The 20,591-nt window shown below is 33.5% G+C and overlaps 4 protein-coding genes across 4 annotated transcripts in view; 2 read left to right on the top strand and 2 right to left on the bottom strand.

Moving 5' to 3' along the window:
* LOC113500552 overlaps window positions 1–9,357 on the top strand; it is an 82,634-nt gene extending 73,277 nt beyond the window's left edge. The window contains exons 6-14 of the mRNA XM_026881383.1: window positions 678–892; window positions 1,933–2,049; window positions 2,843–2,968; window positions 3,280–3,432; window positions 4,902–5,097; window positions 5,768–5,901; window positions 6,159–6,288; window positions 6,596–6,686; window positions 7,137–9,357. Coding sequence (XP_026737184.1) covers window positions 678–892; window positions 1,933–2,049; window positions 2,843–2,968; window positions 3,280–3,432; window positions 4,902–5,097; window positions 5,768–5,901; window positions 6,159–6,288; window positions 6,596–6,686; window positions 7,137–7,266 — 1,292 coding nt within the window. The 3' untranslated portion in view covers window positions 7,267–9,357. The remainder of the gene's footprint in view (window positions 1–677; window positions 893–1,932; window positions 2,050–2,842; window positions 2,969–3,279; window positions 3,433–4,901; window positions 5,098–5,767; window positions 5,902–6,158; window positions 6,289–6,595; window positions 6,687–7,136) is intronic.
* LOC113500554 (PCI domain-containing protein 2 homolog) lies at window positions 9,348–13,061 on the bottom strand. The gene is made up of 3 exons (XM_026881387.1): window positions 12,655–13,061; window positions 12,360–12,528; window positions 9,348–11,247 (listed from the first exon to the last, which is right to left on the bottom strand). The coding sequence occupies exons 1-3, from the start codon at window positions 12,868–12,870 to the stop codon at window positions 10,439–10,441; spliced, it is 1,194 nt and encodes a 397-aa protein (XP_026737188.1). The 5' UTR covers window positions 12,871–13,061; the 3' UTR covers window positions 9,348–10,438.
* A 570-nt stretch (window positions 13,062–13,631) lies between these two features.
* Window positions 13,632–16,933, top strand: LOC113500530 (MKI67 FHA domain-interacting nucleolar phosphoprotein). Its single transcript, XM_026881360.1, has 9 exons — window positions 13,632–13,821; window positions 13,894–14,052; window positions 14,316–14,493; window positions 14,587–14,687; window positions 14,811–14,872; window positions 15,001–15,193; window positions 15,423–15,760; window positions 16,189–16,367; window positions 16,708–16,933. Exons 1-9 carry the CDS (start codon window positions 13,741–13,743, stop codon window positions 16,785–16,787), a joined length of 1,371 nt encoding a protein of 456 aa, XP_026737161.1. The 5' UTR covers window positions 13,632–13,740; the 3' UTR covers window positions 16,788–16,933.
* A 186-nt stretch (window positions 16,934–17,119) lies between these two features.
* Window positions 17,120–19,914, bottom strand: LOC113500531 (protein AAR2 homolog). Its single transcript, XM_026881361.1, has 5 exons — window positions 19,618–19,914; window positions 19,180–19,382; window positions 18,702–18,968; window positions 18,329–18,455; window positions 17,120–18,244 (listed from the first exon to the last, which is right to left on the bottom strand). The coding sequence occupies exons 1-5, from the start codon at window positions 19,818–19,820 to the stop codon at window positions 17,830–17,832; spliced, it is 1,215 nt and encodes a 404-aa protein (XP_026737162.1). The 5' UTR covers window positions 19,821–19,914; the 3' UTR covers window positions 17,120–17,829.
* Window positions 19,915–20,591: the final 677 nt, after the last annotated feature.

The following is a 20,591-nucleotide window of genomic DNA, read 5'->3' as shown; positions in this document are numbered from 1 at the left end:
GCATAATTAACATATTCGTTCTTTCATCTTCCGAAAGATGATACAACAGCTTACAATTGCTGCCCAGAGTATCCAAACATTATTTACGTACCTACACTATTTCATTTCATACCATTAGAACATGAAAATGCGATACAAATTGCAAAGCTCCCTCGTTATCACGAACAAAGCTGAATATCGGAGAGGGACAGGATAACTGAGCATTACCAACTAATAGCCCTTATCTACGTTTACAAACAAACTGTTAGGCTGTTAACGATATCCTTTGAAATAACGCTGCGATGTCGAATTGAAAGTAAATGTGCGAACCCTGTTTGTAATTGGATATAGAATTGCGAATCGGGAGACTTGATTAAGACTAGTAGGTGTTTTATTTTTGGGATTTTACGAGTCTGTTTTGAGACGTAGTTTTTTGGTGATTCCCTAATAAGAAGGATTGCTTATTTATAGGATCATATATTTTACCTACTGTCTTGCGGGAATGCAATACACAGCATAGGGCGATAACTTTTTTACAGAACTGCAATAACTTTTACCTGTAGGTATTACCTGTGTACATCCTGTACTACTTCGAAGTTGTGGATGGCTCTAAGGTTTCAAACCCTTACAAATTTAGATGAAAATCTATTAATCTATAATCTATAATAAACCAAACACTATATTACATTTCAAAACAGACGCAGTACAAGCAAACGGCGAACTAATATCTCGATTGGAACAACACGCGTCAGCTGATGCAGTGGACGGCGAGAAGCCGAGCGTCCACGCTCAAGCACAGTTAGACGTACCGTCCGAGGACGTCCATCGCGTCCTAGTACAAGATGGCAGCCACATAAGCATTCACGACGCGACTGTACCAACCACAGCGGCAATTGATGAGCAGACAACTAAGGTAAAGATAAAATAATATTTAATTGACGTTCGAGCGTTCTAGAATAACAATAGAATATCGTTTATTGCACAACAACAAATATGGAAAGGAAATTAATAATGTACACGAGTCGTGAAAGATTCAAAATGGCGTCAGATTTTACTCTCTAAAATTAAACAACATAAATCACAGAATAACGAACGATAAGATTACAATCGAAGTCATTTCATTCGTCTTAAATAAGTACCTTATTTATGAGACTACATAAATAGTAAAAGAAAAATAGACAAAAGTTTTCTCCACAGAGGTATCGACCTATTTCTCTTTGTATTTTCACGGAAGATATACGAGATACCTACTCGTATTTCTTTTGTTTCTGCTGACGGAGCTGTGTTCCTGCAACGGCGTCTTTTGTTATTTAACTTTATGAACCACTTGCTTGTGTATTGATGAAGCGATAAATGTTTTATTGGCGACCCATTAAATACCAAGCCCACTAAAGTATAGTATAATGTTTATTAAAAGTCGTCGAATAATTCGATTTCGAACCAGTTTATTGGAAACTCTGGGATGAAGATAGACAGGTGAAAATGCCAAATGTATTTATAGTGAAAATAAAATCATTTGACATTTCCAGGGATGTGACGTGTTCCTTTTAGTTCGTTATAAATCCAGCTGACTAGCCTTTTAGGATTATTCCGAAAAGCTTTTACTGGGAATACAGGTTTTCATTTACAGCTTTGTCATTTATACCCTGTCAACTAAGATAATTACACTCAGCGCCTGTTTCATAATCACTGATTAGAGACTATCTGGCAGATAAATTGAAAAAATTGTCATTCTTTGTATGAAAAAATCTGTCAAGTAATTTAACGGTAAGTTATGTGGCGGCGGCGGTGAAACAGGTCCTAGAATTATCAAAATAAAATGGGCTTCCGTTTTGAATCTCCATATTCGTGATGACGCTCTCACGACATCATTGAGTTATTTAGTGCCCACATCCTCTAAGCACAAAGCCATACAAGTACAAAGCTATACGCTAATCGTGTGTTTCCACATAGGTGTTTCACGGTGCCGCGCGCCTAGTACAACCAGGTCAAGCCACAAACAACCCGACAGGCCACACCGCTGTGCGACGAGCCTTCAACGCTGACATCACCAAGGAAACTAAGAATAACGTGAGAAATTACTACTTATAAATTAACCAATATTATTATGATAAAGACAAAACATTTGAATAACGGTATCTTTATTATCCTAATTATGACAAAAATCATCTCAAATTACTCCCTAACGCCTAGCTTATTACGCAAATTCTTAGAGGAAATTAAAATTAATGTCAATTCTACAAATTTTAATCTAATATTAAATATTCAAGGAGACATTATCCAGCCAGTACCTAGAACAGTTTAACTGTGACAAAATAATCTTGTTTATTTTGTTTAATTAAGGAGCGTTGACAAATCAAACAGGATAAAAAAATGTCCGTACCAGAGAAACGTGGAGAGTTTCAAACATTTTCCAACGAGCAAATTTTCCCTCAGCTCAGTTTTGTAATTAACGATGAGGTCAAACACGTGACCCACTTTGTTTTTTATTTACTCTTGTATCTGCGGGTCAACTGGTCTTATGTTGAACGTTTACGACTTCTATACAGCCTTTTCTTCGTTCAGATACTGGTAACTACCAGTTTTATTTACATGTCTTTAGTCAAACTTGAGCGTAATAAACACATGATGGTAAAGGTAAGCCAAAAACGGTAGTTCCATCCACCATTTATGTTGTACTGTTTATTTCTTATCACACCAATTTCAAATGATGAAGACATGTAAGGAGGGGCTGATGAATTTTAAACCTAACTAGATTTGCAAGTGTAATCAAACCTGACGCCGGCGCTTATCTAGTCGGATGTTAGGTTAACCAAGTTCTAAAATAAAACTGATTGAAAATAAATCGCTCTTGATCGTGCAGATGGACCATTACGCAGCATACAGTGGTGTTCAGTATTCTCCTTTGGATATGGCAGAGTACGTCTTCTGGACAGGTGACGAGCGAGGAGTGACAACTGCAGTTGAAACTTTCCTTCAAGAGGGGATGGTATGTTCACCTAATCAAAATTCGAGTAAACGGTGTATTATGCAGAAAGTAATTAGTAATACTCTACTACTACTTAACAAAACAAGTTTTTGACTAACTTCCTTTCCGAAAATTTGAGCAACTTAGCAAATAGGAATTTTGAGTTTGAAGCCTACAAAATAATCTAATTTCCACAAGATAGAACCTAACTCCTAAAACCTTAACGACGGAAGATTTGACACAGAGAACTTTGGAAACTAGAACGCTCCACTTACAATTGATTCCGATAGATTAGGCAATCCACTCTTAACTTTTCTCATTTAAATTCACAGATGTCTAAGGAAGAAGCGATCGCTTTCCTTCAAGAGATTAAGTTTAATATTGACTATCTGCGAGCACATTACTCACAGAACATGAAGGCGGCTGAAGAAAGTGCACAGCAGGAGAAACTTAGGAACTTACTTATTGAACAGGCCAAGGCTAAGGTAAGAAAGAACCCCTTTTTCTATTTCTTTCGTGAGAGTCTTTTTTTTTTGTTATGACTTTTTTATTTAGGTGATCTAGTTGGGACTATACATGCAACCGTTTTATTCTAAAACAAAACAACACTCAAATGATTGATTTATTGTTATTTAAATATGTAAAATCGTTATCAATAAGTCGGGACAGCAAAAAAAAAACAGAGAAACACATTTTTCATCAGTTGACAAGTGACTTTTCGATTTTCCGGGGGCAATAACCCAGATTCAATAAGCTGAAATCTGTACCAAATTATTTTCCGATCTCTTTTGAAACGATGTAATTAATACCACAAGCGAATATAGAAACATTCTACGACGATAAGTATTCGAGATATTTATAATACCGCCTATCCTTTTACAAAAGAAAAGTTCGTATAGCAATTCTGAATTCCCTTGGAATACTGTAGCCAGTTTGAGTAGAGAAATCTGAATTAAAATTAAAACTTTTATTAAAAAATGTTTAAGACTTTTAGATTTTAGATTAAATAATAGGTACTATGATCTTTACCTAAAAATACAAGCTTATTCACTTTACATTTTGGTATTTTAATATTAGCCAATACTAAAGTCATGGCATAATTTGATTTATTCATACACTATGCCGCCTGTTCTTTATCAAATTGAATTGTATTTAAAGAAAGATTTTTATTTTTCTGCCGCGACTAGCGGTAGCAGAATAGTCCCGTGTCGAAGCGATACTAAGTTTCGAATTTGATTGAATTGCCTAAATTCGATTTGCACGTGATTTGAATTGGTTCCGTATAGTAAGTGCCGTTCACGTGGCCTGTTAACGAAGACTCAATACAACAAGTTTGAACTGTTGTATTGTATTATAGGTGCCTTACTATAAAGATTAATAAGAATAAAGATAATGTGTAGCTACACCGGGTAACTCTGATTTATCAAAAAATAAAAACATATGTTACGTAAACCTCATTTTAATTCATTATAATGAAAATCATTTGCGCATGTTAAATAGTGATAGCTACATGCATTTAAATTAATTTGGACTCAACTCGCGTGTGGACGGAATGAAAGGCACTTCAACCAAAGCTTCAGCTGTAATTAAATGTCACTCAACCTTCCACCGCGTAATGGGATAAAGTTTTAAAAGAAAATTGCGTACCTGCCTAGTGTTTTATAAATGTCGACAAACTTTTGCTTCTAAAAAGTCGTTTATTTGTAACTAATGTTTATTTTTAACTTGTTTCGTCCAATTTTATTTCTGATATGAGTAATGTAGGTGATTCGGGTTGAGCAGAATATAAGTTATTTTGTTGATTGGAACAGTTAGTTACTTTTCACTCTAGTTTAACACTAAGATATTAATCCAGATCCAGATCAACACAACACAAGAAGCGTTAATTTTAGTAATCTATTGAAACAATTGTCTTCTAGATACCATATTCATTTTTCATATATTAACTTTCCAGGATTATCAGTACCGCAGCCCAGCTCTCCAGTCCTTCCCCTTCGGTAACAGTCCCGACATCATCCGCACGATTGCCGCTAAAAACTGGGACCTTAGCAACAACCTATCCCCTGTACCAATGCTGCCAGTATCCAGCGACCTGCGTCAGGAGCCCGTCAAGAGGACCTACGATCCTATGTTCCAGGCCAACGTCCTTAGTAAGTTATCCCGTCTATATCTCTGAATACCTGCAGTGCCTGTACTATGCAACTCCTAAAGAAATATTGTTGTAGTCGTGAAAGCGAGGCATCTTGCTCGCATCCAGATTAGCAACAATCCAGTCAAGAACTCAAAGTAAAGGGTGCTGCTATCATGAAAAGTTGATATCAAATAACTGATTCGTTAATTCTTTCGAAGTATTTTGGTCATTCTTGCAAAAACAAGGGGAATTTGTCTTTTTCATATTCGTTAACGCAGTTAAGAAACTTTTAATGGGGTCGTAATCATCTAAAAAGAAAGTAAAAAAAAACACATCTTTCTCATACGAAAAGTCGTGAAGTTTTTGTTCCATCCTCAAATAAGGACAAAACACGTCTCATGAATGGCTAAATTTTAAACCCAGTGGACGTGTTGCGCATTGGTTATTAGCTACGTCAGCGTAGGCGGCGTAGCATTGACGTCAGAACGCAATCTGGTATTCTTAAGAGCACCTAAGTGGGAATAGGTTTTTTAAACTTTCCGTAGACTAACAAAGTAATAAGAATGCCTTCTGTAAATCTAATTCTAATTCCCAAAAGCGTTGACCGATATATACAGACAATATAATTTAAAAACCAAGATAGATTAGTAAATATTAACTAAATTATTATATTATTATCTTGGTTCTAGGTGCCCAAGACTACGATCGTGATGGCCAGTCATTTGTAGACGAGGAATATGAAGAGATGATGGAGAAACTTAAGCCAACTAATGTACCGTACAATGAATACACTCTTGAAGAAATAATTTACCAACTGGCTAAGGTACCTAATTATATTATTCCTATTTTATAAATAACGCTATTATTATCATGTATAGTATCATTAAAAGGATCTAAAAATAAAATTTGATTGGTTCGTACCGCGTGTTTTCTGATGTGTAATGCGCTACGTTAAAATCGTAGACACCCGGCTACATTACGCTACGGCGTAGCAGATTTGCTTTGAGTGTGCTGTGGAAAACGGCATGATTCGCACATTAACATTTACGGACTTTTTTTTAATGGCATTATTATTTCCAGATGATGTTCTCTCAGTCCCTGTCTCGAGATCCAGCCTCAGCACGCGCGGCCACGCGGCGATTCATGGCCTTCCTAGAAATGCAAGCCGAGAGGGGACAACTGTCGCGCACTATTGAGAAGAAAGTACTGGGTAAGTAATGGTTGTGAAACAATAGGATTGTGAAGAATATTCAATTCTTGGAAGTTAATAAAAATCAATCAATATTAAGAGATGAAACTTATTAGACATCACCACGCAGAAAATGTCATAATTACCTGCTGAGGAGTATGACCTTGCATGCGGATCTTCAACTTATCTACATGTTGTCATGAACACTAAACTGCAATTTTCGTTAAGGAAGCATTCATAAGAACTTAGAAAGAAGTCGAAATCATAGTGCCATTAAAAAAGAAATTGCAAAAATGTCACGTGTCCTCTCATTTTTATATCTTTTTAGATTTAATGATTGCGGCGCTCACGGACACCATTACCGACCATCCGGAGCTGCTGCAGCCGCGTGACGCCATCGCCGCCAACCCCGCTAATAGGCAAACATTTTACCCATTTACTTTAGAATAAAAATGTAGAGACAACACAAAAAACGAAGTCCGTAACGAAAGTTTCAATTGCAACAATTGAATCAGTTAAACTACCTAACAAAAATTTAAGAGAAATAAATCTATATGAAATGTTAATATTTTATTAATAACGCATAAGATCACTAAAGTTAAGGAATCACGAACACGAGGCGATTGTCCATTTCGGAACCCAAACTAAATAAACGATAACTATTAAAATGAAAATTTAATTGCCCAAACAACAAATCAAAACGAAATACGGAACAGTTAATATTTTGGAACTAATATTTATCTATTCACAACACTACGGCATATATTGTCAAAACAAATTAAAGACAAGCATGCACGTTGGGAAAGCGCATGAGAACTCAACAGGTAATATTTTGTAACAGTTATTTATGATAATAAATAATTTTCTAGTCTTATGGGGCAATACTACGACGCCAGCGGATCTCCACAGAGCATGTCCCGAGCTCTGCTTTTAGTTTACAAGGACGAGCTTCTAAAAGGACAATCGCTACGTCCATTGGATTTTCCAGCGAGAAAGTAAATTTATAGATATGTGTGTATATGTAACTCCAAAGATATGGCATACGTTATTCAATACTAAATTGGCATTTGGCACTACAGTCTCCAGGCACTTTTGGTTTATAGACAGTGTTAAAACTTATTAAATGAAGTATGTGTATACAACATGAGTATAAGTAACATTTTCTGTCATATCTGAGGAGTTATAAAATAATATGGTATCTATAACTTATCTATTAGTCTAGAAGTATTTCTTTGTTATATCTCATACTTACTATTCTTCCATATTCTATTCAACTTTTCTAAAGTATACATAAAATAATCAATACATTATTACCTGAAGCAAATTAATCAACTACTTGTTTGATCTCTTATCCATATAAATTACTATTGTTTAAATTAGTAGATATTATTAGCTACATAATTGTAAGGTAGGCGAGTATTTATGTTGAATGTAAGTAACTTTATGTGAATCCAACCCCTACATTTTAATCTCTATAAGGCTAACTAAAAGTTAACCAGGGGGCCTACTGCCATCCAAAGTTGCTTGTTGCAGCTGTGGAAGCGAGAGGGCACTACACGACGTAGAGTAGTATCTCTATCTCTTTCCCACGATTGTGACGTCTTCCTTTACAAGGTGATTGTAGGCCCCCAGAATGTACTAGGTAATAATGGTCATTTAATGTCTTGTAATATAGGAGGCCTAGTGCGTAGACCAACTGATGACGATGATGCCAACATTTTCATTTGAAAATTCAGTCTAAAAGACTAGGTGGAGTCTGTGTCAATTTTATTGGTTTATCCTACCTTATAGGTAATGCCATATTACACAAATGTTTTCAGCAATGTTTAAAATAATGCACAGGTAACTAAGTCTTGCAATTTTTGGCGAATTAGATTGACACAGATTTATAATTGAAGTTTTTTCGAAATAATCGAAAGTCCTTTATTGTATACCGCAAGAGACTTATTACAGTATCATAATGTAAAACATCAATTTGATTATAAAACCTGTGTAAAGGTAAAATTGATCGTTAGCTTTGCGTGTAAGACATTCTTATTTAGCTTTGTTTAATAACGTAGATAAAACGTAAGTGCTAAATGTAAGATAATATTGAAATATATTTAGTAGTTAGTATAATCCCTCATATTTTTCTACCAAACGTTCTTAACCCTTTGACCGCCATTTACGCACAAACTACCTATGTGAATGAGATATAGTAACTCACTCTCAACGAGTCCTTCGACCCTTCACACTCCCCAATGATACTAAACATTTTGTGAAAAGTTTGGCATCATTTCGTTCTCTGGTCTCGTATTCTGATGAATACACTCCAAAAATGATAGTCAGGATTTTTTTCTACTCACGTCCATGGCGGTGTAAAGGGTTAATTAAATGTGCAATTTTGTGTTAACATAGAAAAACGAGCTTAAAGGAAATCATCGCCAAACAACTATCCTAAGCATATCACTACAAAAAACATATCTGAAAATATACGATTCTTAAATAAAACAAAGTTCATGAAATAAAGCCAAAAACAAACGAAATCATTAATTAAAAATTACATCCAAAACACATGCCATGTTAAGCTCAATTCTTGTCATAACTGTCGATTAGCACGATCCATTTGGACTTTGAGTACAAGAGCGTCAAGAGCATCAATTTTATTTTCTGATTGATTTCGTTCAGAATTTTAATACATATATATCTAAATATAAAACGTAGTAGAAGGTCATGAGTAGAGTATCGTGAAATTATTATCAAATCAAAAACGTAATCATAAAGTGATATCACGTTCGTGAAAATAATGAGACTGTATATCTTTTTTTCTCTTTTGTTGTAGTTAGCTAAAGAGAAATGACACAAAATTGCACATTGCATACAACTTTAACTATTCAATCGCATACCAAATTCCTGCTATTGGTATAACTGTATTAAAACGTTAGAAACATAACATTCTATTTAAAATTACAGAAAAAAAAAACATGTTTAATCTAAGACAAACACATATTCAGCATTGTCAGTAATGCTATGTTAGAGTTAGCAAAATTTATTATATTTATATTATTCTTTGAAATATATTGTGGATTTAATAAAAAATGTTTTCATGTCCTTGAGTTTTTATTTCACAATCGTTTCTTCAATCTGACAAACCAAGATTATAAATCAAGCGCTAATTGGTGAAGGGTCTGTACTACTAAGGATAGCAAATAAATATAAAGTACATACTTTGGTTACACATATTACGGATAAATTGTTTGTAATACAGATTGACTAAATTTCATTTCAGCACTACAGCATTATCTTCACATAATTACTACTACAATAAATATGCATAAAACTAATAAAATTATGAACAGGCAACACCTAGTGTTCGCATTATGCATCCTGTTAACACTATTTTCAGTAATATGACATTCAATAATATTACATGAATAAATGCAAGAGTAGAGTACACAATATTTAATATGCAATACACAAAATCTCTTTCAAATTCAGAGTCCAATAATGCACTGATTATACTGCCTGGAGTAGCAAGCCCAATCAGATTCCTCATATGCTATCTGAAGTAAGTCCATAACAACGTGGTTGGGAGCATAAACCATACAAAAGCTACGTTAGACGTCAGCTAAAATGATGATAACATCACATAATGCTAATTCCCGGCTTACACCCACCCAAACCGATTTCTTAATTTAACTTTCACTGGCACTTCTTTTATCAAAAGTCCGACGACAGACTTACCCTGTTTCGTTCGTTCAGATTAGCAAAAATACAATTTTCTTAAAAACTAATTTTCATTAGTTTACAACTAATGTAGGCCCTAATAAACAACAAGTGGAGAAAATCGTAACATTAAGTTTTATTACGACTACGTAATTCCGAATATCTACGTTTAAACAGTTTTAAAACAACGTCAGAAACAGCACTAACATTCATATTTTTATGTTGCAAATTGGTGCATATCAAATTGTAATTTTGGTAAGTATAATAAATCGTGACAACATCAACATCGAAAAAGTGTCGTTTATGAATTGAGTAGTGGACACATTGAGCCGAAAAATTGATTGGCTGCAAAAATACTGCTTTGAATGTTTTTTACCCAGTGCGAGTACTCTTCGTCCTTGTTTTGTATATTTTAAACCGCTTATTCGGAATCATCTTGCTCCATCTCGCTAGGGCCTGCGCTAAACTAATAAAGACTTGATAACGGTGGAAAAGCATTCTGCTTGCTCACCACAACTTTTTTGTGTTGGTACGAAATGTACCCCTTAATTTTGCCATCGAAGATCAAATTGGCCACAATACATTGAGTTTCATCGGAATCCACGTCATCTTGTCCCATTACCTTTAAAGCAGCTTGGAAACAAGCAATATCAATCTGATGTGTATTTTCTGCTAAATACACTTTCCTGAACAGATTCCTATAGGCAGTGATCTTCAACTTTTCAACAATTAAGTATATACCAGCCCTAATGAAGAAGTTTTCGTGTTCTTCCATCACTTTGTCAATACCTCGGAGATCTCCATTTTTCACTGCAGAAACGAGATCCCAAAATTGTAGCAGATCATATTTCTGTAGCAAATGTTTAGCCGGCATAAAACCCAGAAGCATTTTAACAGGCACCAAGTAAGTCAGAATCAGTCGCTTGTTCCTTAAACTATTTCGGTGGCAATTTTGGAATGCAAATGCCAGATATTCATCAGCAGAGCGATAGTCAGAATCGAACATAGCCTTTCGTCCGACGAAATATCTGTACGTAATTTGTTGAGCTAATGGAAACTGATCTTTGAACGGTGAAGAGTCAATGGCTCTTATCAATGGTTTGCATAAATGAAGCTTATTGATTCTAAAGTATACTTTGAGTAGTTGGTTGACTAGGTTCAACATTCCCAATCTTTTCGTATCAGCATCTGATGAGCGATTGTCTGCGGCGCACACCCTGAAGCAGGCGAGCAGACACTCTGCTGCCTTTTCAAGAATTTTTCCATTACTTTGGGCTGCAAAACAACACAAACACATTTTTAGGAAAGCATGTTTTTTTTAAAACTATAGAAAATAAAAACGTGTTTGTTCCTAGAGTTCAAAGAAGTAAGAATAAGAAAAATAACATAAAGCAAAAAGGTCACGTTGCCTTAAAGTCTTGCGACATTGCAAATCAAAACAGTTTCGTAAGAGTTTTTCCTGGTTGTTCACGTGGCGACACAAACGTCCGACCCCAAATATTTGTGTACCAAGAAGCCTTAGAAAACATATTGATAAAATACTCAAACTAAATTAGAAATTTTAATGACAACCCTATCCCACATTTACTTTCCCCACAGACTACCACTTTATTTAGACAAAATACATTACAACTATTAGATACAATACATTACCACTGTGAAGTAGTAGAAAATACTTAACATCATTGTCAAAAAATACTTTCCTTCTCTTCAGATTAAATCATAATTTCCAGATCAATGTGACTTAAAATGAAGCTGTTGACATGTCATGCTTTGTAAAAGTTCGGTAATAGGGTTCCGTTTGTAAAAACAGAACACTATCTGAGATAGCTTGGCAGTTGAAAGATAATGGGTATTACTGCTGCCATTATATCAACAATTACTAATAATAATGATGGAAGTTAAGCATTTCAAAGAAAAATAAGAACAAAATGTTGTATTTAAAAAGCACTTGCACAAGCAATCCACCTTTTATAATAAATACATCTAAGTTTGAGATAGCAACTGCTAACATTTAAGGTGAAAGATCAATAATTCACAAAATGTTGTTCTTTTTAGAGCAACATGTGGATTTGTGTAAAGAAATTTTCCATGTATGAATTCAACCAGAGTTAGTAATTGTTTTTAGGCTTTTCCGTTAACGGTTCCCATACTTAAATGATAAATAGAGGTCCTAGTTATCCATTACAGGTCCATTACAGGACTCCTCTGTAAACTTGACAAAACAGATTTAAGAGGCATTATAGTATGGAGTTGTTTGGACTTCATACAAAGACATGATTATTTGATTTTTTTTATAGATTTGTGAATTATTGTTACTCTAACTTAGTTGACTGAATAAATTGATTTTTATTAATCTAAACATAATAAAAGCAACTATTACTTACGTGTGCGAGCTTCAGCTTTCTGAGCTACAAGCCTGAGATCCAAGCAGACTGTATACATGAGCGGCAAACCCCAGTTGACCTCCTTCTGCGCCTGCAGTAGCCGCACTACCGAGCCCACACAAGCACTTTGATGGGCATAGGCATCTATGAAGTCTTTCATATACAGTGACTAAAACAAAATAAAAGATAAGTAAGCTATGACCTTCTAAAATCTGCATGATTAAGTACATTAAATAATATGTAAAAAAAATAATGCCTGTATGTTGCATATTTTTTTTTGAAGAACGGTACTTACTTTAACGCACAAGAGATGACTGATGATTATTTCATCCAATGGAGCGACACAATTCCCTTCAACAAGGGTAGCAATGTCACTCGACAGCAGGTTTCTATTGGCAACATGATCATCTCTTAGACTTAACAAGCGAGCAAGTATGTTCCCTTGAGAGGTCCTAAACATACGCTCAACAAATTGTATGTACTGATTGAGAGTGCCGGTAACAAGCGACATTTTAGATGATCAAATACGCATAATTCGTAAGAAAAACTGTAGATAGTGAGTTTACGAAAGTATTATATTTCACTTCAGTTAAAATCGATTATATTTATCAAAAATATATACGTAAATGATCTAATACACAGCTAACACAGCATTACCCAAATCTACTGTGAGTGTGATTAATTATTGTAGGTTGTCAAACTCAAAAATAGGTACAGATAATATTATAGTTTGGCCCTGTCATTCGTTTCTCGTATCTCGTGCACCTGTAAAATCAATAACATGACCTTGCATAATTTAATCATAGAATAGAAGCGATAATTTTAGAGCAGATTAGTGATGAAAAATTGAAATACCACCGCTATAATAAGGAAAGGTAAAAATTTAATAACGGATCATTTAGAAAGTTTTGTAATAAAGTGTAACTACACCCTAAGAATATTTTTTATTTCATTTTAGTAGTTACAGTAGGTAATAGTTTTGTTTCATTCTCTGATTATTCATGTTATTTTTTTTAAGTTTGTAGTTATACTTGAATTTATTTTATTCGAAATTATTTACTTTTTTACTCGATTTTAAAATATGAAATATTTTTCGTTTTTAATGGAACGCTAGAATATAAAATATTTTTTCTTATCTTCCAAACGATACTTTTGTCTAATGTATGTTTAATCGATAATACAACTTTAAATATTTACATAACAGGCAATCTTTTCTCTGTCTTTTCATCACATCACTGCTCGATGCGCATACAAGATGCGCATGTCGATCTCTGTCATTAGTGTCATTGTCACTGTCTCACTGATCGATCGTGTGAGTTTTTGCTATTTCGTGTAAAATACATGTTTTGCTATTCTTTAGCAACATAAGTTATCTAATAAAATGGAGGAAATTGTAGCTTTAGATTCGAAAAAGCAAAAGAAGTTTGTTAAATCTATCAAAGGAATAAAAAAGCTCATTAAGGTTTGTAATAGTTCTGCTTTTATAAGTATCCGGCATTATTTTGAGGTTATAACTTACCATGTTTTTATTTAGAAAAATGAAGGAAAGCCAGAGGTTCCGAAGAAGGAAGAGAAGGTTGAACTGCCACAAAAAACTTTTAGTATGAAATTAAATGGTAGTCCAGTTCAACACAAAAAACGCAAGGAAAGGGGTCTTGTCTATTTGTCACATATTCCACATGGGTTTTACGAGGTTAGTAAATATTACTGTTGTGAAATTATGTTTTCACAATAATCATGAAATAAAAACATTTAATGTGTACATACAATTTACTGTTTTATTTATGTGCAATGATCTGTTTCATTTAGTTCAAAAGAGTAAAAACGTTAATTAATCAAAATTGATGTAAGAAACCGAAAAGTTAATTGCTATTATTAGTGTAGTAGTGAGCCGAATAACTTAGCTATTCTTTGAAATACTTGTCTACATATTAATTATTTTTTCTTATATTATAGCATCAAATGACACAATACTTCAAGCAATTTGGAGTTGTTACCAATGCCAGGGTTATAAAATCAAAGCGAACTGGCAACTCTAAAGGATGTGCTTTTGTGGAGTTCAAGGAACCAGCGGTTGGTCAAATTGTTGCTGAAACTATGAACAACTATCTTATGGGGAAAAGGTTGATCAAAGGTAATAGTTATACTGTTGTTGGGTGCTACTTGTACAGAGTGGGGTATCTTTTTAAATATGTGTTATATGGCTCTTTTAATTTATCTTTTACAGCCGAATACATCCCCCCAGAAAAACAAAAGCTAAAGGCATTTAGGAAGCACTGGAATGCTGTGAATAATCCTAGCAGTCAAGCTAGATTGAAAATGAAAAAGGTAATTTATTAATTTTTACAAAATAAGAAATAGGTACTATTGTAATCATTACAAGAATGTAAGGCTTATGATTATGAAGAGAAAATATGACTTGTAATTTAATTTTAAATGTAAATTTTTTAGATTATAAATACTGATAAAGATGAGAAGGGAGATCTCCAGAAGGCTAGACAACTATTGTCAAAGTAAGTGTGACAAACTAAAAGATATATCTTATTAACCAATAACCCATCATTTTTAGCTTATTACTTAATACTAAGCTAATTGCTCGCTAATTTGAGGTGAAATTAAATTTTGTGTCCTCTCTTTTTAGCCTAACAAAAACAAAGAAAAGGCTGAGTAAATTGGGAATAAATTATGACTTTTTCACACCTGTTGATGTCCCAGAAGGACTGGTAAATAAAACTGTCAAAGAAGAAAAAGAAGTATCTGAAGAAAAACCATCCAAGACTAAGGGCAAGAAAGGAAAGGTTCAGGAGTTTGAGGTAGAAAATGTGAAGCCTAAGGTAAACAAATCCTCTTTTTCTTTTATTTATTGCAATATTTAGCAGAAACTGGTTTGCAATACAATATTACCTGCAGTACGGTATTGCTTTCAATACCACAAAGCTTAGCTTTTGCTTCTTTTGAAGTAAATAGTACAACTAGTATTTTCATACATTAATTAGAGGGTCATTGCATAACCACTATAATCATGTAACAAATGATTTCAACATTTACCTTCTTTGATTACAGGATGAACCCACCACACTTGGACCTAAAAAGGGAAAAGCAGAAACTAAAAGGCCTGAACCTGCACCTGCAAAAGCAAAAGCTGAAATTAAAAAGCCCGAACCTGCACGTGAAAAAGCAAAAGCTGAAACTAAAAAGCCTGGACCTGCACCTGAAAAGGCAAAAGCTGAAACTATAAAACCTCAAGGCAAAAAAGCTAGACGAGGATCTGTTTTTACAGAAGAGTTTATAGAAATAGCAGAATCTGTTTCAGGCAGTGATGATGGGTTTGACTCAGACGCATTTGAGAAGGAATTAAATGACGAGAGTGATGATGATGCTACTGATGATTCTAGTGAAGGGTAAGAATAAAACTGTTTAAAATACTATTTTTGAGAGGTACAAATGTGTGAGATATACCACAATGTATCTTTTTTTCTTTGTCTATTTTCAATCAGCCCTAGAGATATGACCAAATTTGTTGCATGATATACAATGTGAAATTAAAATATAAATATTTTCAGATAAGCCATAGTTGCTTTTTGTCCATGGTTGGTTGTTAATGTTTGTGTGGACTTTTAGAAGCTTGGTAGTCATTGCTATCCAATCATACAGTAATAAACTGATCAATGAATATAATAAGCCAAGATTGTTCTGTGACCTGCCCACCTCCACTAAATCATCTACCTAGCATATTCCGTCCAACCAAGCTAGTTGTTTGGCTATTTGTCTGAAATCTTGGTACTCTAGTTTTAAAGATCTGCCCTAAACTCAATGTTTTATTTTTTAGTGAAGAAGAACAAGCCCCTGAAAGGCAAATAATTCTACCGAAAATGCAAAAGAAAGTAATGCTTGCTCCTGTTAAACCTAATAAGAAACCCCAAAATGTGCAAGTTCAAAAGCCACAGAAGAAAGTACAGATTCAAAACCAGCTTCAAGGAATAGAATTGAAAAGGAAAGCTACACCGAGTAAGTATAACAATAGATTCTTAAAATGCTAGCAATGCGTCCAACATAGTTATCAAAATTATAATTACCCAAATCTTGTTTTTGTAGCTTTGCTAGGAAAGCATAGTATGAAAAAAAATACTAAGTATTTAGATATTAGAGTATGATATGATATAGAGATATGATGTTCTCTAAGAGAACATGATAAACGAATTTTATTGGAATTGCTACTACTGTGCTCTGTTGGTATCACAAGTAAAACTTAATGTTTTACTCCCTGCTAGCTTACCTATTTAAACTTCACAGGAATTTGGCCTTTAAAGGAAATCAATTTTGTCTTCATCTGATTTTATCATTTTAGAACCTGCACCTCCTACAAAGAAACCGAAGTTTGAAAAACAACATCAGAAACAAACAAAGAAGTCATTTAAGAAGAAATAAGTGAATTTTAGTTTTAATTTATGACTCCACACTTACTTAGTTGTAAGGTCTTTGTATATTCTTCATAAATAAGTATTTTACCCATTGTGATTATCTTGTTTATGTAATAAGTACTAAGTATGTTAATAAACAATTTGTCACCAATACTCATTTTATTTTTTATTATGTAAATACATAGGGATAACTTGCATCAAACCAAACTCTATTTTATCATATCAGCTTTACAATCTATTTAAATGTTAGGCCATAACACCGTTTGATGACATGCACTAAAGTATTTATTGCAACTTAAAGGGTTCTTTAAGCATTCAAACTTTTTAATAATAAAATAATAATGGTGTAGGTACTGTTTATTACTTACAATGATGATTTCGCATTACATTGATGGTTCTATATTTTAAAACCCATATCCGCTTTAGAATTGATGTATTAACTTACATTAAATTTTACTTACAATTTAGAACCCTTTTTTTAACGGGACAATCTCGCAGTTTTGGGTTAATATTTTATTAATTTAGGACTATTATTTATACCCAATCTTGCAGTTTCATTAAAAACATTTATATATATTCACTGTATGATACATACATCACCTGAATCGAAAGTTCAAAATTACCATTAATTTAGGCTTCTATTGAAGTTATTACTTATTTAACACTCAAAAATAAATTTAATAAAATAGTTAAAAATACATACCCTATTTGTTCGATTTAAATAAATCACTATTTTATACAATAGTACAGATATCATTCTATATGTACCAACACATATACTTTATACAAGTTCTAGATGAATAGAGTAGAAAGAAAAAGTCATTAGTTTGGTACTTACGAAGTTTATTTTAGTCAATCCAATGTTTTCATTACAAGATTGACTGAAGATTGAAGACTGAGATATTTTAGCAAACATCCAGTTACAGTAACTTGATTTTTATTGTAGACATGTCCAAAAATATGAGAATATAATAACTTTTACCTACTAGTTTTATATCTCAGTCAGGTATTTCAATAGAAATCGATTACTTAATGAAAATTGTTTAATTCTATGCTGTTTCATCTAATTGTACTACAACTGGCCTTTCATCTTCTTCATCAGTATCTAAGCCAGTGAAATCCCATTGCAGTTTATCTGTTAAATTGTCTTTAAATCTTTCAATCATTGTAAGAAGTCGACCATCAACTTTACTTACACACGCCGTGCGGAAAAATTCTCTAAGTTTTTTGTAAACTAGGTTTTTGTTCATAACAATGTCAGCTAAGAAATCTTCAGGCATTTCGTCGATTTGTACTTCGATTGTTCTAATGAAATGAAAGAATACGCTGCGGTATTTGTGAATAGCATCATCACAGGAGCACATTAGAATAACTAAGTTCTTCCAATGCTCAAATGCATCTAAGGAATGTCCAATCAAAAAACATAAGTAGGCAAATTGTAGTTCGCCAATTATATGAAGGGGCCTGAAAGTAAAGACAAGTATACTTATTTTAAAAGCCCAAAAAATTAAACGGCATTATTACGTTATCATTTACAAGGTAACTTACTCATCATGTTGTGCAATCATCAGTTCTAAACTATAAGATTGGTCCAAATAATGTTTTGTAATCTCTTCTGGTGTTGCACCCGTTGGAAATTTATCGCGTGGTATCTCAGTAAATCTCATTGACATTCCTGTAATTAAAAATAACATACAATGGTTTACTGTAACAAATACTTCTCAGGCAGATGCATCACATTTTACTGAGCTATTTATGTAAAATAAATACAATGTAATGTAACAAATGATTGACAACAAATAAATGATTACTATGGTGGGCACTGATACTGATATACCTTGTTATGCCTCAAAAGAGAAACCCTTTGTAGTTTAGTTAATGTCACTCAGTAAGTTACTGGAAAAAATATTATGGTATATACCTGGAGCAGGTTTCAAGTCTGGTAACATAGCATTTTCTCTTTCTTCTCGTGTTACTCTCCTCACCCTCTTAGCATCTGATTGCCCTGCAGAAGACTCTTCCTTTTCTTCAGCCATATCTTTATCTGTAGATTTGTTTGCAGCATCTTGATTTTCATTGGACCCTGAAGATTTTATTCCTCTAGGTCTCTCGTCATCAGTCATTGATAAAAGTTCTACTGAGGATCTAATCATACCATTTTCCGGTGATAGTTTTCTTGCTAATTCAGCTGAAATATTCAAAGAAAAATCAAATGGGATACTGGTTTCTGCATATACCAATTTTGTATTTACCCTTCTAGAAAAGCTGATGTGATTTCTACATTATGAATGATAACAATATATTTTTTGGTGAAAGTATTTTTGTACACTTAAAGTACCATAACTTTTGGTTTAAATTAGGTAAGTAACAAGTAGTAGCAGTTAGGGCTTTTAAATTACCTGTTATTTGGGATGTTAGTAACTTCCACTTTTGCCACTGCTCATAAGGGTAAGGTCCAAGATGTCTGTCTATATTAAACAGGTTTTCTTTTAGTCGCTCAACACTTTCATCTGTTATTTCTTCCTTACTTATGTCTTCTGTTGTTTTGTCCCACATTTTAACTAAAAACTCTTTTTTGTGGAAAAAGTGCATGAAGCCAGACCTGAAGATGTGAATTATATTAAAAATAGTGATGGCCATTAGTTATTTTAAGAACGTGATAACAAGAAATACTGCAAATTCGTCTAACACTAAAGTAATCTCTCAAGTTAACAATTTGTCAATTTTTTTACTTTGATGTGAGTATAATAATCATATTTGTTTCAAAATTATAAGCATTTTATTGGAACATTCACGATTACGCCGTTCGATTAATTAAAACAAGGTTGGATACATACCTCGGTGATACATCTCCAGTACCTTTGCTTACACCAGAATAATGAATATAATGCAACCCAGGTGGAATCATTTTAATTCCGCGAAAGTCTTCATCTGTATTCCAACATTGCATGTCGATGCCAAACTGCGTTTCTTGAGGCACTCCAAGGAATACGAATGTGCCAGCTTCGACCAACAGTTTTTTAGCAGTTTCTTGATCCATTTTGTTGTGTTAAACCGTAGTAAGTTTTACATAAATAAAAATGTGGTAAAGACACAACCGATCAATATGTTTACATACGAGTAATGTCAATCTGACATAACAATCGACTCGTGCTCGGCATCGGGCGCTTGTCATCCGTCATAGGATAAACAAAACGAAACGAAAACGAATTATTTTGATCAATTTAATGCATTTTTCTTATATATTTAAACCAAGTTGATTACAATAATTCTTGGGGGATTTCAGTTCAATAATATGTTCGTTGCGGTGACCAATGCTCGGTGCTAAGCTCTGGTATTACTTTATAATAAGTGCATTAGAATTTAAGTTTCTGGCTATTTATATTAGAATTTAATAAGAATATAAATTTGAAATAATATTTTTATAGTAAATTATTAGGCCGTCATAAAATTTCATAATAACATTATTATGAAATTACATTTTATACATTATACATAATTTTATGTTGTTATTATGTGAATTAATCTTCTATGTTACTTCTAAATAATCTCATAACAAGTCTTTAAGCACCTACCTGAAAATGAAAACTAACACAACTGATATTAATTTAATGCTTTAGATTCTATTTGGACACTGAATAGATGCTAGTCCATTACTTTATAACCAAAATGTCGTGACATAATAAATGGACATCATACCTAACGAGCCTACATGCATAGGAGGGTACGTACTTAAATTGCGTCGATTGCATAGAGGTTTGTTTTCCACTTATGATTTCGTCAGACGAGTGAACACGCTCGTTCGAATATT

Source organism: Trichoplusia ni, chromosome 14, assembly GCF_003590095.1.
Source record: "Trichoplusia ni isolate ovarian cell line Hi5 chromosome 14, tn1, whole genome shotgun sequence".
Taxonomy (NCBI): domain Eukaryota; kingdom Metazoa; phylum Arthropoda; class Insecta; order Lepidoptera; family Noctuidae; genus Trichoplusia; species Trichoplusia ni.
Note: the sequence above shows the minus strand (reverse complement) of the source record. Positions and strands in the feature narration are given on the sequence as shown.

Excerpts from the sequence above, each read along its gene's own strand:
- LOC113500554 (XM_026881387.1), bottom strand. The coding sequence starts at position 12,870 with ATGTCGCTTGTTACCGGCACTCTCAATCAGTACATACAATTTGTTGAG. Across the intron at positions 12,529-12,654 it reads GTCATCTCTTGTGCGTTAAA|TCACTGTATATGAAAGACTT; the intron begins GTAAGTACCGTT and ends ATTTTGTTTTAG. Across the intron at positions 11,248-12,359 it reads GAAAGCTGAAGCTCGCACAC|CCCAAAGTAATGGAAAAATT; the intron begins GTAAGTAATAGT and ends GTTGTTTTGCAG.
- LOC113500530 (XM_026881360.1), top strand. The coding sequence starts at position 13,741 with ATGGAGGAAATTGTAGCTTTAGATTCGAAAAAGCAAAAGAAGTTTGTT. Across the intron at positions 13,822-13,893 it reads GAATAAAAAAGCTCATTAAG|AAAAATGAAGGAAAGCCAGA; the intron begins GTTTGTAATAGT and ends GTTTTTATTTAG. Across the intron at positions 14,873-15,000 it reads GCTAGACAACTATTGTCAAA|CCTAACAAAAACAAAGAAAA; the intron begins GTAAGTGTGACA and ends CTCTCTTTTTAG.
- LOC113500531 (XM_026881361.1), bottom strand. The coding sequence starts at position 19,820 with ATGGATCAAGAAACTGCTAAAAAACTGTTGGTCGAAGCTGGCACATTC. Across the intron at positions 18,969-19,179 it reads ACTAACATCCCAAATAACAG|CTGAATTAGCAAGAAAACTA; the intron begins GTAATTTAAAAG and ends TGAATATTTCAG. Across the intron at positions 18,245-18,328 it reads ATGATTGCACAACATGATGA|GCCCCTTCATATAATTGGCG; the intron begins GTAAGTTACCTT and ends CTTTACTTTCAG.